This window comes from Betta splendens, chromosome 2, assembly GCF_900634795.4.
Source record: "Betta splendens chromosome 2, fBetSpl5.4, whole genome shotgun sequence".
NCBI lineage: Eukaryota > Metazoa > Chordata > Actinopteri > Anabantiformes > Osphronemidae > Betta > Betta splendens.
Window position 1 is genome coordinate 16,720,804 of NC_040882.2, and position 12,376 is coordinate 16,733,179.

Genomic DNA, 12,376 nt, shown 5'->3' on the forward strand with positions numbered 1-12,376 from the left:
ACATAATTATTCACTGCTCATTCAAATACTTCCTTGTTTTGTGCCCACCTTCTGGGATATGCCCCAATATGTCTCCTCCCATTAACTTACAGAACTGTCAGAGAGAAACCAGGAAATAGTACTATAACTACTTGCATCTACTGTACTTGTTGACGCACTTACCAAGAAACTCTATATATATGATAGAAATTAAATCTACAGCATCTACTAAGGAGTACAGTAAGGAATACAGGGGGAACTGGACATGCTAATATCCTGAGGCTTCAACTGCTGACAGGATGAATTCAAAGGTAATTTAGAAGCAGAGGCCTGAATAAGCGAAAGTGAAAGTGACTGTTGTTGAAATATAAAAGCTAAAACTTTCTCTTCATCTGCACTGCCTCGCTTTTGTATTTCTTTGGATCAGACAACATGGCTTTTCGTTCAGCAAAACACGATCTGACTTGTCCGATCTGTTCTGACATCTTCAAAAATCCGGTGGTGCTGTCCTGTAGCCACAGCGTCTGTAAAGAATGTCTGCAGACCTGGTGGGCGGAGCAACCTATTCATTTCTGTCCGTTGTGTAAAAGGAGGTCTTCTAAAGATGATCCTCCATTTAACCTGGCACTGAAGAACCTGTGTGAAGCCTTTTTACAAGAACTTTCTGTAGAAGAGAAATCCTCCGTCCAGTCTGAGGATCTGTGCGTTCTGCACTCTGAGAAGCTCAGGCTCTTCTGTCTGGACCATCAGCAGGCGGTTTGTGTCGTCTGTCGAGATTCAAAAGCCCACGAAAATCACAGATTCAGGCCCATTGATGAAGCAGCGCAGGAATACAAGAAAATGCTCAGGAAGGCACTGAAACCCTTAAAGGAAAAGCTGGAGCACTATAATGAAGTAAAGTTTAGCTGGGATCAAACGGTCGAACACATCAAGGCCCAAGCTCAACACACAGAGAAGCTGATTAAGGATGAATTTGGGAAGCTTCAAGATTTTCTACGAAAAGAAGAAGAAACCAGGATCACAGCCCTGAGGATGGAGGAGGAGAAGAAGAGTCAGGTGATGAAGGAAAAAATCACCACTCTGAGTAAAGACATAGTAGCTTTGTCAGAGAAAATTAACTGCACAGAACAGGAACTGAAATCTGAAGACATCACATTCCTGCAAAACTACAAGGCTGCAGTGGAGAGAGTCCACTGGCGTCCTCTGCTGGAGGATCCACAGCTGGAATCAGACGCTCTGATAGATGTGGCAAAACACGTGGGCAATCTGGGTTTTAACATCTGGGAAAAGATGAAGGAGGAGGTTTCCTACAGTCCTGTGATTCTGGATCCAAACACAGCTCAACTAAACCTTGTTGTTTCTGACAATTTGACTAGTGTGAGATTTATAGAAACAGATATATATCTTCTGAGAAACCCAGAAAGACATGAGTGCTACTTCTCTGTCCTTGGATCTACAGGCTTTAACTCCGGGGCTCACGGCTGGGAGGTTGAAGTCAATAACAATGGTAATTGGGCAGTGGGTGTGATGGAAGAGTCTGTGCAGAGGAAGGGAGAGGTTCTGACTGGATACTGGGAAATATGGTATCTAGATGGTAAATACAAAGCCTACGCTCCGCCATATACAGACAAAGTTTTGTCAGTTAAGTCTCCAGTCCAAAGGATCAGAGCACATCTGGATTGGGATAGAGGAAAATTGTCATTCACTGATACGGATACAAAAACACACATATACACTTTCTCACACACTTTCACTGAGAGGATGTTTCCCTTTATAAACACGATAAATAAAGTGCCACTGAAGATTGTACCTGGTAAAGTAACACTGAACTTAGAAATGTAGACATTCATTATGGTCTTCAGGATAGTCTTTATGCCCGTGTACTGCTTTCGTTACCACTTATTTTACTGTATGTACATGCTGTAATAATTACTACTTATTACCTATTATTACTTATGTTAGTAGTTTAACTTCAAAGAACATATGAATGTTTTCTTAGTGAGTGGGAAAGTGGATGAGACCACCCGCGGAGGGTGAGAGTAGAGTGGTATATATATATATATATATATATATATATACTTCCAGACTACTTCCAGATACAGACAGACAGAATGGTAATGGCGAACCAACCAGACATTGTGGTGGTGGACAAAGAGCAGAGGAAAGCCGTAGTGGTGGATGTGGCAATAGCAAGCGATGGCAACATCAGGAAAAAGGAACATGAGAAACTAGAGAAATACCAAGGGCTCAGAGAAGAACTGGAGAAGGCTTGGAAGGTGAAGGCCACAGTGGTGCCTGTGGTGATCGGAGCACTAGGGGCTGTGACCCCCAAACTGGAGGCTTGGGGGTCACAGCCCCTAGGCTAAAGGCTTCTCTGCTTCTCTGCCTATACAGTAACTGGATAGGGTGGAACAAGTGATAGAGGCTGTATCATGTTGCAGAGGTCTAATATGCAGTAATGATTTAATCCCAATGTGTGTGTTGTCTACAGTGCTATACAACACAGGCTCACATTCACAATGTGTGTAATGTGTGTTATTAATGATAAAAACTAACCTTCTCTTCAATACACAACATAAACATACATTACGTGTCTCTAACATATTATGGAATTTCACATCTGTGAAATTTTGGTTGTCAAAGTATTGTTTGTTGCTCAACTGGGAATAGTTACAAAACACCCACTGACCATTTCTTACATACAAAAATAAATTAAATTCAGTTCAGCTGCTCTTCCATTATTTTCGATTAAAAGCATGTTCAAGCATGGACTAAGTCAGTTGAAGAAAAAGCTGAAATGCATTCTCTTGTGTATGTGCAAACTTACGTGCGTTGGTATATCAACTGCTTTTACATGTTTGAACAAACAAACAAATAAATAAAATCAGTTTTGTTTATATATGCAGCACCAGTTCTAATCATCTTGAGGCACTTTACAAAGTAGGTTTAAGGCCTTACAGGAAAATATATTGTATCAGATAGAATTAGATTGTGAAGGTGAAGCTAAGGAAATGGTTGTTGTGTCCAGATAAAGGAAAGTATTTTTGAGGTAACAGAAATAAAAAATACTTTAATAATTAAAAATTGTTATAATTACATTTAAAGTTGCATTTATATAACCATATTACAAGATATATTATAATGGATTTGAGACATTTTTCAAAATATGTAGATTCAGTATTGTCAGAAACTGACAACTTCAAAAGGCGAATGACAAATCTGTCGCGGTTGAATGACGCAATATGTGCGTCACGTACATGTGCGTTAGTAGCTAAGGAGCTTCTTCAGTTGTGTAGTTTATTTTCCTTGTATGTGTCTCCGTCTGTAGTCAGGTTTGGTATCAGAGCAATGAAGTGCTAATGGCGTGTTGCGCTGATTTACGCTGACTTCTTAAATGCAGACAGTTAACCTCCTGCTCCGAGCAGCTAACAAGCTAACCCTAGCAGCTAGTTGACAGAGCAACACCAGCAGCTTGAGTCATAGGTAGATTTCATAGATGGCCGATAAAAGTGTGAACGGTGAAGGTCCGGAGCAACAGGAGAAAGATAACGAGAGCAGCCAGAAAACGGTCAGTAGTAATGGAGAATCTGCGGCAGAAAGTCTGTCCAAGAGGCAAAGAAAGAAGCTCCTGAAGCAGCAGAAGTGGGAGGAAGAACGGGACCTGCGGAAGTAAGTAAGCCCCCGTTCACACCGTCATCCAGCAATGTGTTTAATCATGTTAGTGATACATTTATGTGCCAAGTATATGACCACAGGTAAGGAAGCTCTTAAACCAGGTTCAGTTACCCGGCAGCTTAACGTCTCTTTGTATGAACTATATTGAACGTAAGGTAAATATTTTTTAATTATAGGTCCATTTATGATTAACTGCTTGTAGACAAATTAAGTCTAACACACAATGATTTGTTAACTGCTCTTAGGTTCTGTGTGGGCGATGTTCGCTCATTCATATACCAGGCTATAAAACAAACTAAAAATGCCTCCCTGCAGCATTCTCATATTTAGGCAGTGAGGATCTATTGCAGCGTTGTCCTTCACCATCATTAATATCTTTCCTGTGATTTCCATTTCAGGCAAAGAAGAAAGGAGAGGAAGCAGCAGCGTCGACTGCAGAGGCAGAGTCATCAGGAGGAGGATGGAGAAGACGCCTATAGTGCAAAAAAACGTCTACGCAGAGAGGTGACGCCCAGCTCTGTCAGGCTGGTAGTGGACTGTAGCTTCGACAACCTAATGCTGTTCAAGGTATGTAAACGGCCTATTAAGCACTGTATAGCTTATCCTCCTATGTTCACCTTCACAAACATGATTAATAATGTTACTGTGTTTGTAGGACGTCTCCAAGCTTCACAAACAGATCCAGCGGTGCTATGCTGAAAACAGACGGGCCTTACATCCAGTGCAGGTCAGTGCATGTGAGCTACTGACTAACATGTGAAACCGTAACCATAGTGACAATCCTGTCTAATGTGCCACTACTACCATCACTCTTTCTAGTTTTATCTCACAAGCCTGGGCGGGCAGCTGAAACAGAGCATGGATGAGAAGGACAAAGGATGGGTAAACTGGAAGGTACACAGTCACACTGGTGCAAGTAATCCAGAAGAACACTTGAAATATGTTTAATATTCACAGTTTAGCTCCTTGGAATGTGTGCAGGACATCACAATTAAAACAGAACACTACGGTGAAGTTATTGCCAAGGACGATTTGGTGTACCTGACTTCAGACTCTCCAAATGTCCTGGAGGAGATGGATGAAACAAAAGCCTATGTGATCGGAGGCCTCGTAGACCACAACCATCACAAGGTCTGTCTGACAAAATTAGGTGATGGGGTAACGTCATTGAAGCACAAATCAAAAGGTGGCTTCCTGCTTTACGATTTGAGCTGCTCAGATTTTTGTATGTTGCAGGGGATCACATTTGAGAGGGCAAAGGAGCTCGGGATCAGTCACGCTCAGCTTCCTCTGAGCAGCTTTGTCAAAATGAACAGTCGGAAGGTCCTTGCAGTGAACCACGGTGAGGACCCATGTGTTAAACTGATTACTGTGTTGAACTATTGCCCAAATGGTGAAATCTATAAGATTATAACTCTAAGGCCTATTTTCAATAATTAGCTACATTACCTTTGTGCATAATGGATGCTGACATTAATGGCATTATCCCATTCTTTAATTAGATCAAATTTACCGGAAATACCTACAAATAGCATTATGGCTTTATTGAAACACCACTCTTTTATTATTAAATAAAAGAATTAAAACATGTAAAGCAAGGTTGTGTTAAGGAGAAGAAAATGATTAGGCCTTATTTATCAGAATGTGACATTGTTCTCCCACTTCCTGCAGTGTTTGAGATCATCCTAGCGTACCTGGAGAAGGGCAGCTGGCAGGAGGCCTTCTGCACCATCCTTCCTCAGAGGAAAGGAGCCGTGGCCGTGGACCAGGACGGAACCACCGTTCAAGAGAAACAGGACTCTGAGTCTGACAGTGACACACCAGAGCAATCTGAGGAAAAGGCCTAACTCTTGATTCAAATGGACAATGTTTGAATAGTTTTTGGCTGAAGATGCATTTAAATAGCAAAGATTTTGTTCTTGAAATCTTGGTCAGAATTTTTTTTTATTTAATAGATATTTAAAGTTTTACTTTGGTTTTACTAAGTAGGACTGCTGATACAAAAGGATAATTTAAGTTTTTCAGAGTTTGGCAGAACGTTAAGTTGCTATTACTTTAAAGAACATGGATTTAGTTGTATTTGCATTTTGGTGAAACTGTCACATCTGTGCCAAATAGAATCATTGAACAGTATAAGACTGAAATAAATTTTTATTTTTTTGTGCCTGGTTGTGAAATTCTTGGGAAACGTTCAAAAGTGTCCAAGATCCAGTTCGCGAGTTACGCAATGTTTATAGCAACATACGTGCATTCAGCAATTAATTAAAAGCAAGTAAAACCAACGTAGAGGCCCCTGGATGCTGCAGCAGCTCGACCCGGAAGTTGTGGTATCCATGGTAACAAGTGGAGGACGCTAAAGTAGTGAAGTACCTGCTGAATGAGCCCAAACCGCCAGCTAGCAGAGTTCAATGTCCAGCAAAGCGCTGAAAGTGGTCGTAGAAGTGAAGTTCAGGGCGGTAGGTCGGTTTTTCTGCTACCTAACACAAGCTAGGTGGTTTTATACGGTAAACGGTGGGCCACGTCTGTTAGCTAGCACCGGGAGCGAATGAGGCGCCGCTGCGCGCCTGCGTTTCTGAATCTAAGCTGGTTAAAAAGGGAGGATGTTGGGAAGTCGCCTCACAGCAAGAAGGTTCTGGGTTCTGGGTTCGATTCCCGGAGGCGACCTGGTGCCTTTCTGTGTGTTCTCCCCGTGTTTGCGTGGGTTCTCTCCGGGTTCTCCGGCTTCCTCCCACAGTCCAAAGACGTGCATTAGGTTGATTGGCTTCTCTCCATTGCCCGTAGGTGTGAGTGTGTGTGTGCGTGGTTGTCTGTCTATGTGTTGCCCTGCGATGGACTGGCGACCTGTCCAGGGTGTACCCTGCCTCTCGCCCATAGTCAGCTGGGTTAGGCTCCAGCACCCCGTGACCCCGCACTAGGGAGTAAGCGGTTAAGAAAATGGATGGATGGAAGGATGTTGGGAAGTCAGGTTCATTGGCGATAGACTCAACACTACAGTCTTCTTAATAAAAATATCATTGACTAACAAATGCTAACGCATTAACCATCTCTTAGGCTTAACCTCAAGTATAGTTCAGTGCTGTCCTTTATACGTTCATGCAACAGACACCTGTTGTAAACATGTAAAGTGTTTAATAGTATTTAAAGCCAATACTTTCTTAATGAAGTAGGCTATAAAGCTTCTACTTAGTAATTGAACGTTAATGTAGACAAATACATGTGATTGACCTGTCCAGTTATGTTACATTAATCTGTCTTATCTTAAAGCTCCTAAAGTTTTATTTTATTAAAACAATATTATTAGTTCCTTACTGTAAATGACGTCACATGGGTACAGATGTAATCGTTTTCCGTCTAATATTGGAATATACTATAAACGCTATTCTTTATAGTTTATACAGTATGTGTGTTTCATGAACTTAAGCAAGACGAAGCAAAATTAGTGAAGTTGCCCTTTAAGTGGCACCTGACATAAGGAAGCAGCAGGTGTCATTGAACCATGGCCTTTAGGGTTTGGGTTTACCTTTCAAGCTGCCTTAGTCACCCTCTAATGACAGCCTGATGAAAGGACACAGATTTGACCTATAACTGTATCAGTATTATCAAATATAATATGTGTTTATGTGTTTATTTCAGGTTTCTTGTCCGGGCGTTCGGATGCCAGCCAGGCATGACGTCTACCTCAGCATGTGCTTCATGGGGCAGTACCGTCATTCTGAAGACCTCCCTGCTGTGTTCCCTCTGCTGTTTAATGAGAAGATGACATTTGAAAAGGTGAGTCTGTACTTATCATCTGTGTTGGAAAAGCAAGGTTTGAGTAGTCTGAAGAAAAAACTATTCTAACTGATATACTTCAAAATAAAGTTAGAGTATACTCCTACAACTGACATTTGTTGTTTCATTTGTTTCTAGATTTTCAGACATGCACTGGATCCTGGAGAAATCACTGTGATGCTTGCGTGTAAGTTATTATCACAGTATTTCTCAACTTATGAGGCTTATCTGAATGTTCTTATCAACTCATTTTTTTTCATTTTGGCAAAAACATTGTGGGCACAAAAAGTTATTAGGCAGAAAACAGAGACTGGTGTTCTGGGGTCTGGAGCAGATCATTCATTGTCGTCAGACTTTTGAAAGTCTGAGCTTGTCTTTTACTGTGTCTCCTTTTTCAGATGAGACAGTCAGAATTGAACTGGTTGAGCTGATTCCTCCCAGTAAGACAGTTTTCTTTTCATATTCATGTGATGTGTTTTTAGCTCACTCATTATGGTTTTAAGTAGGCAGGACATCACAACGTGTTTGTGTTGCAGGGGGACACACGATGGCCTGCTTTGAGGAAGATGCTCGAAGTTTCTTATTCCCAGAGCCCAAACTGGTTCCCTCCTTCTCCGGAGTAGACCGAGAGGTTCTCATGACCCGAGCGTCTCATTTTCCAGTAGGTCCATTACTGAAAAAGATACATACATAAGAATTCTCTTTTCCCCTTTACTCTAATATTAAATGTGACAGGTGGTCTGATACATAACAAAGTTCATGTGCATTTTTTAGGTGACAGCTGGATTTTTCTAATTTTCTGGTTATTATAATATTTTTGGGGCTTCCAGCCTTCTGTAGCAGGGACATATTACAAAAAGAGGTGGTTGATCAACTACAGGTTTGACTTTTGTCTCCTTCAGGGCATTGCTCCAAGGCTGGAGTTTTCCACTAAAACAACCATTATTGAATGCTCAGCTGATGAAGAGATTAACATTTACCCCAATGTATCCATGGTAAAACAAATTATTATTTTACTTACAATGTTTGAAAGTTGGTATGTATTATAATGATAATAAACTAAAATTAAATAAAAGTAAAACCAGTCACCAATGTCCTGTACGGGTTTAGATTTGGACAAGCTGGCACCATCTGTGACAGAGGAGACATAAGATACATCACAGTGAACCTAAACACATGTGTAACAATGCTGTATTTTTAAATTTGATTGACTGAAGGACAAACTAGACCAATTTGTGATTTAAATACTGGCAGTCATGTGGCTTGACATAAGGTTGACACATGTGAGTTTTGACACACTTTTTTATTTGCAGAGACTTAAGAGAAACGAAAAGGGCTCTGGTAGACCCAGGACCTCCTCCCCTCAGAGGAAACAACCTCAAACCCTTGGAAGAAAACCACGTGGCAGGAAACGAGAAGGAAACACCAGGTCACTGTCACACAGTCCCAGGTCTCAGTCCCTGTCCCCAGTGAGAGCTGGAAACACTCATCATCCGGCTCCTGGCCTGGCAGATTGGGACCGACCCAGCAACTCCCAGTCTGTAAGCACATACATCACATACTACACATATTTAATCCCATTAAACATTTTTAAAGCCGTGCCATTATTTCTAGCCACTAGATGGCAGAGAAGAGCTGTTAGGCATCTTCGCGCAGTAGCACTATCCTTTGACTAAAGGTGTATGTAAATAAATAACTTTAATATATTATGAAGGTGTAGGTTCTCACCAGATGATGTGCTATAGATGTTTTTTTTTAAATAAACATAATTTACATCCACCTTATCTAAACAGTTTAATAGAATTGATTTCACAATGCACAAATCCCATACATGCTTTCATGTAGCATTATGAAAAATCTCGGTGGCTGTGTAATGATTGCCTGATGTATCAACTATCATGTGAACATATTCATCTTTATCTTCGGTGACCCTACCCTCTAGCTGGGATAAAGGATTTCTACAGCATTTATTAACCACATGTTTTTTTTAACCCTCTGGCTGCCAAATTTGACAATGAAATGCTAAACTCTGAGCTTAATCGCTAACTTAGTCACATAAGCTCAGGCCTAATGTTAGGCTTCAAGGAAGGGTCTTCAATTGTCCTGAAGGTGCTACTAGACAGGCTCTATGGCAACAGTTCTGCTTTTAGTGTGGCTTTTATTGAAGGAACATTAGGTTTAATACGTGCTTGTGTAATGTGCCTCTGTATGTGCAATGTGAAATGAAATATTATCGAAAGCTGTGAAAGAATCATTGAACCAACCCCAGCCCTGGAGAGCAAACCCTAAACAATCATTCACTGATAAAAACAGTAACTGTTGAAAGTGCTACAACAAAGTCAGTAAGTGAACCTTGAGCTAGGCTATTGTTTTGACATACCGATGTAATAGTTCTGTGGAACTGGTGGCTATACTTTTGTTACACTATATGCACTCACTGTAAACAGAATGTGTACGACCTCTGTGTTGTGGATTATAGTGCCTCAGAAGAGCTTTCATATTGATTAGTATGAATTCATATGAATGGTCTTCATGTTCTTTACCTACTAAATAATCCAGGGTCTGGTTGCCGGTAGCAGTAATCTCATGTATTGTACACCTTGTAGCAGTTTGACCTGCGGGGAGACTGACTGTGTCAACATTTTTCTGAGTAGATGCTGGCTTCATGGCCTGGAACCAGGCCATCTGCCTTGACCTGCCACTCAGCGCTGCTTACCTCTTCACCTTTGGTCAAGCCTTCATCCTCAGGTACGAAACCCAATAAAAAGCTGTTTTGCAGCTGCAAAGCATGGTTTACAGCTTCAAAAGCCCAGTCTGGCTGCTCGTAAAAGCGGTTAATTGACATGTTGCTGCACTGACACAACCCTGTTTTACTTTATGTTGTTAGTTTGATTCTGAAAATCTATGGGTTTGTACTGTAGAGTTAGGTTTTTATCACCAATTGTAAATGTTTCCTTTTTTTTACTATTTTAGTGAGGTTCTCTCCATCTGGCAGAAGAAACATCTCTATAACTGGTTTGGTGAGAACTATTTATCTTTATTCACTGTTTCTTATCCCCAGAGTACCTGAGATAATTTTCTTTACAGAATATGTTTTAGATTTTATTTATTAAAGGATTTCATCACAATTTCATGAACTACATGTGAGGAGTCAATCAAACCTAGGTAACCTCTTAACATGCCTTTAGAATGATTTTTATGTACTGTATAAGAAAGAAGAACATGTTTCTTATTCATACAATACAAACAATACAACAACATACAACGTTTCATACACATATTAAATATAAGACCAAAGTCTTAGAAGAGTCTAATCTGCTAAAAAGAAAACATGCCTTCAAGTTTACTAAGTGAAAGAGGAATACGCAATAAAATGTTGTGCTTTTGCAAACTGAAACCAGTTTACTTAAAATAAGGATGAGCTCTAATTTGCAAACACAGACAAATGCTTATAATGCAGAGGAAAAAACGTTTCCACCAAGTCATTAGAGCTTTTTATGGACATTTTTAGTATCAATAAAACAGCTTACAGAAAACAATAAAACTACAGCTTAAGAGTCACCATAAAACCCCCCTTGTGTATTGTCAAATGTACAATGGGACAGATTTATACTAGTTAAATTAGTGCAAAACAAAAGTCAAGAAAGAAAAACACATTTTGTTTATAAAGTATTTTCACTTACCCTGTCAGTTGTACCGCTTTGTCCTAGTGAGGGTCATGTCACAGCACATCACTGGACCACACATACTGTATAGACAGGCAACACCTCAGTCCTCTCCTCCACCTCAAGTCAATCTCCATTTCAACCTAACTGCATGTCTTGCGCCACATAGAAAGACAAACTACACTATGATAAATTATGTGGTGTCCACAGTAATACAGTATAAAGTGGATTCATCCTTGGACTTCTGTTTTTCATTTTACTGTGATTTCTGCGGTTGAATTATAGTACAAATTCAAATTCACATTTTGATATACATATGTCATTCTGGTTTGTTTTAAGCCAACCCATTTCATTATGTTTGCTTACATTGTTAGAGTGGAGGAGTATCTGAAGGTGAATCCAGCTCTTCAGAACCAAATGATCCCCTGGACCATTATTATAAGCCAGACCCTTCAGCATTGTGGCTGTCTTATAGAAAACAAGCTTCACATAGCAGGTGGGTTTTGGAAATGTATGCTTATATTGTCTGTTTAATAGATAATACATTTTCATTGATTTGCTCTTTTTACTTTTAATTTTTACTGTCATGAGTCATATGCCGATGAAACTGAATTGTTCATCTCTCTAGTGGGTCGTGAAAGCTTGTGATAAATACCATTCTTTGCAAAGTCCCTGAGTATGATTCTATGGTCCAGTTCTCACAGAGAATGGGAAGAAGTCCATGAGCGAGTTAGAGGACTACTTACAACACCAAAAGCTATACGTCGACTTGGCTATGTAAGTAGATGTGAAGTAGATATGTAAGAATCACTATTAGATCTATAGGTCTAATCCTCTCTTGCTGCTATTCTACTGTAGCATCTCACAGTTCACGTGTTGTAACATTTGTTGAAAGACATCAAACTTAATTGCATTAGTGTTGTTCTGATGGCCCTAATGTTAGAAATCTGTTTTTTTCATCTCTCTCAGGAAAAGGGAAACCAGCATTGCCTGTAAAGTTTTCACACCATTGCTGTTGTTTCATATACTGCACATTAACAGCATTTAAAGATAATAAATAAACTCAATCCAATGTGTTACATGTAGAAACTTGGAATTAAAACTTGTTGGTATAATTCAGTTTGAACCCAGCCTGTAGGATAGGTTTGATATCATTTGTCTCTATTCTGTCAATTTATCAAGTTGACATTGTCGAGGCCCAAGGTAAATCACCCGTAGACTATTAAAAGCAAATTGTGTCCGTGGCTCTGTGAGGACCACTGCCATATATCAGAGAAATAGCTGCT

General features: G+C 40.1%; 3 protein-coding genes across 4 annotated transcripts; all 3 read left to right on the forward strand.

Annotated features, from left to right (window-relative positions):
- On the forward strand, positions 1 to 3,045 carry LOC114843191 (zinc-binding protein A33-like). The gene is made up of 2 exons (XM_055504819.1): positions 1 to 290; positions 407 to 3,045. The coding sequence occupies exon 2, from the start codon at positions 412 to 414 to the stop codon at positions 1,819 to 1,821; it is 1,410 nt and encodes a 469-aa protein (XP_055360794.1). The 5' UTR covers positions 1 to 290; positions 407 to 411; the 3' UTR covers positions 1,822 to 3,045.
- A 190-nt stretch (positions 3,046 to 3,235) lies between these two features.
- trmt10a (tRNA methyltransferase 10A) lies at positions 3,236 to 5,818 on the forward strand. Its single transcript, XM_029129527.3, has 7 exons — positions 3,236 to 3,648; positions 4,053 to 4,221; positions 4,310 to 4,381; positions 4,474 to 4,548; positions 4,636 to 4,785; positions 4,891 to 4,996; positions 5,326 to 5,818. The coding sequence occupies exons 1-7, from the start codon at positions 3,476 to 3,478 to the stop codon at positions 5,499 to 5,501; spliced, it is 921 nt and encodes a 306-aa protein (XP_028985360.1). The 5' UTR covers positions 3,236 to 3,475; the 3' UTR covers positions 5,502 to 5,818.
- Positions 5,819 to 5,917: 99 nt separating this feature from the next.
- Positions 5,918 to 12,162, forward strand: spata6l (spermatogenesis associated 6-like). Of its 2 annotated transcripts, XM_029129502.3 has the most exons (12): positions 5,918 to 6,110; positions 7,288 to 7,425; positions 7,564 to 7,612; positions 7,824 to 7,865; positions 7,962 to 8,086; positions 8,328 to 8,420; positions 8,739 to 8,966; positions 10,080 to 10,173; positions 10,399 to 10,445; positions 11,465 to 11,586; positions 11,786 to 11,867; positions 12,060 to 12,162. In XM_029129502.3, exons 1-12 carry the CDS (start codon positions 6,063 to 6,065, stop codon positions 12,084 to 12,086), a joined length of 1,095 nt encoding a protein of 364 aa, XP_028985335.1. In that variant the 5' UTR covers positions 5,918 to 6,062; the 3' UTR covers positions 12,087 to 12,162. The 2 variants fall into 2 exon arrangements, with proteins under 2 accessions (XP_028985335.1, XP_028985343.1); XM_029129510.3 differs by lacking the exon at positions 12,060 to 12,162 and having other exon boundaries at positions 11,719 to 11,858.
- The last annotated feature ends 214 nt before the right edge of the window (positions 12,163 to 12,376 follow it).

Bases quoted from the DNA above. Each gene is read 5' to 3' on its own strand.
- LOC114843191 (XM_055504819.1), top strand. From the start codon at position 412: ATGGCTTTTCGTTCAGCAAAACACGATCTGACTTGTCCGATCTGTTCT.
- spata6l (XM_029129502.3), top strand. From the start codon at position 6,063: ATGTCCAGCAAAGCGCTGAAAGTGGTCGTAGAAGTGAAGTTCAGGGCG. The intron at 7,426-7,563 runs GTGAGTCTGTAC...ATTTGTTTCTAG, and splicing joins AGAAGATGACATTTGAAAAG to ATTTTCAGACATGCACTGGA. The intron at 11,868-12,059 runs GTAAGTAGATGT...CATCTCTCTCAG, and splicing joins CTATACGTCGACTTGGCTAT to GAAAAGGGAAACCAGCATTG.
- trmt10a (XM_029129527.3), top strand. From the start codon at position 3,476: ATGGCCGATAAAAGTGTGAACGGTGAAGGTCCGGAGCAACAGGAGAAA. The intron at 4,222-4,309 runs GTATGTAAACGG...CTGTGTTTGTAG, and splicing joins ACAACCTAATGCTGTTCAAG to GACGTCTCCAAGCTTCACAA. The intron at 4,786-4,890 runs GTCTGTCTGACA...TGTATGTTGCAG, and splicing joins TAGACCACAACCATCACAAG to GGGATCACATTTGAGAGGGC.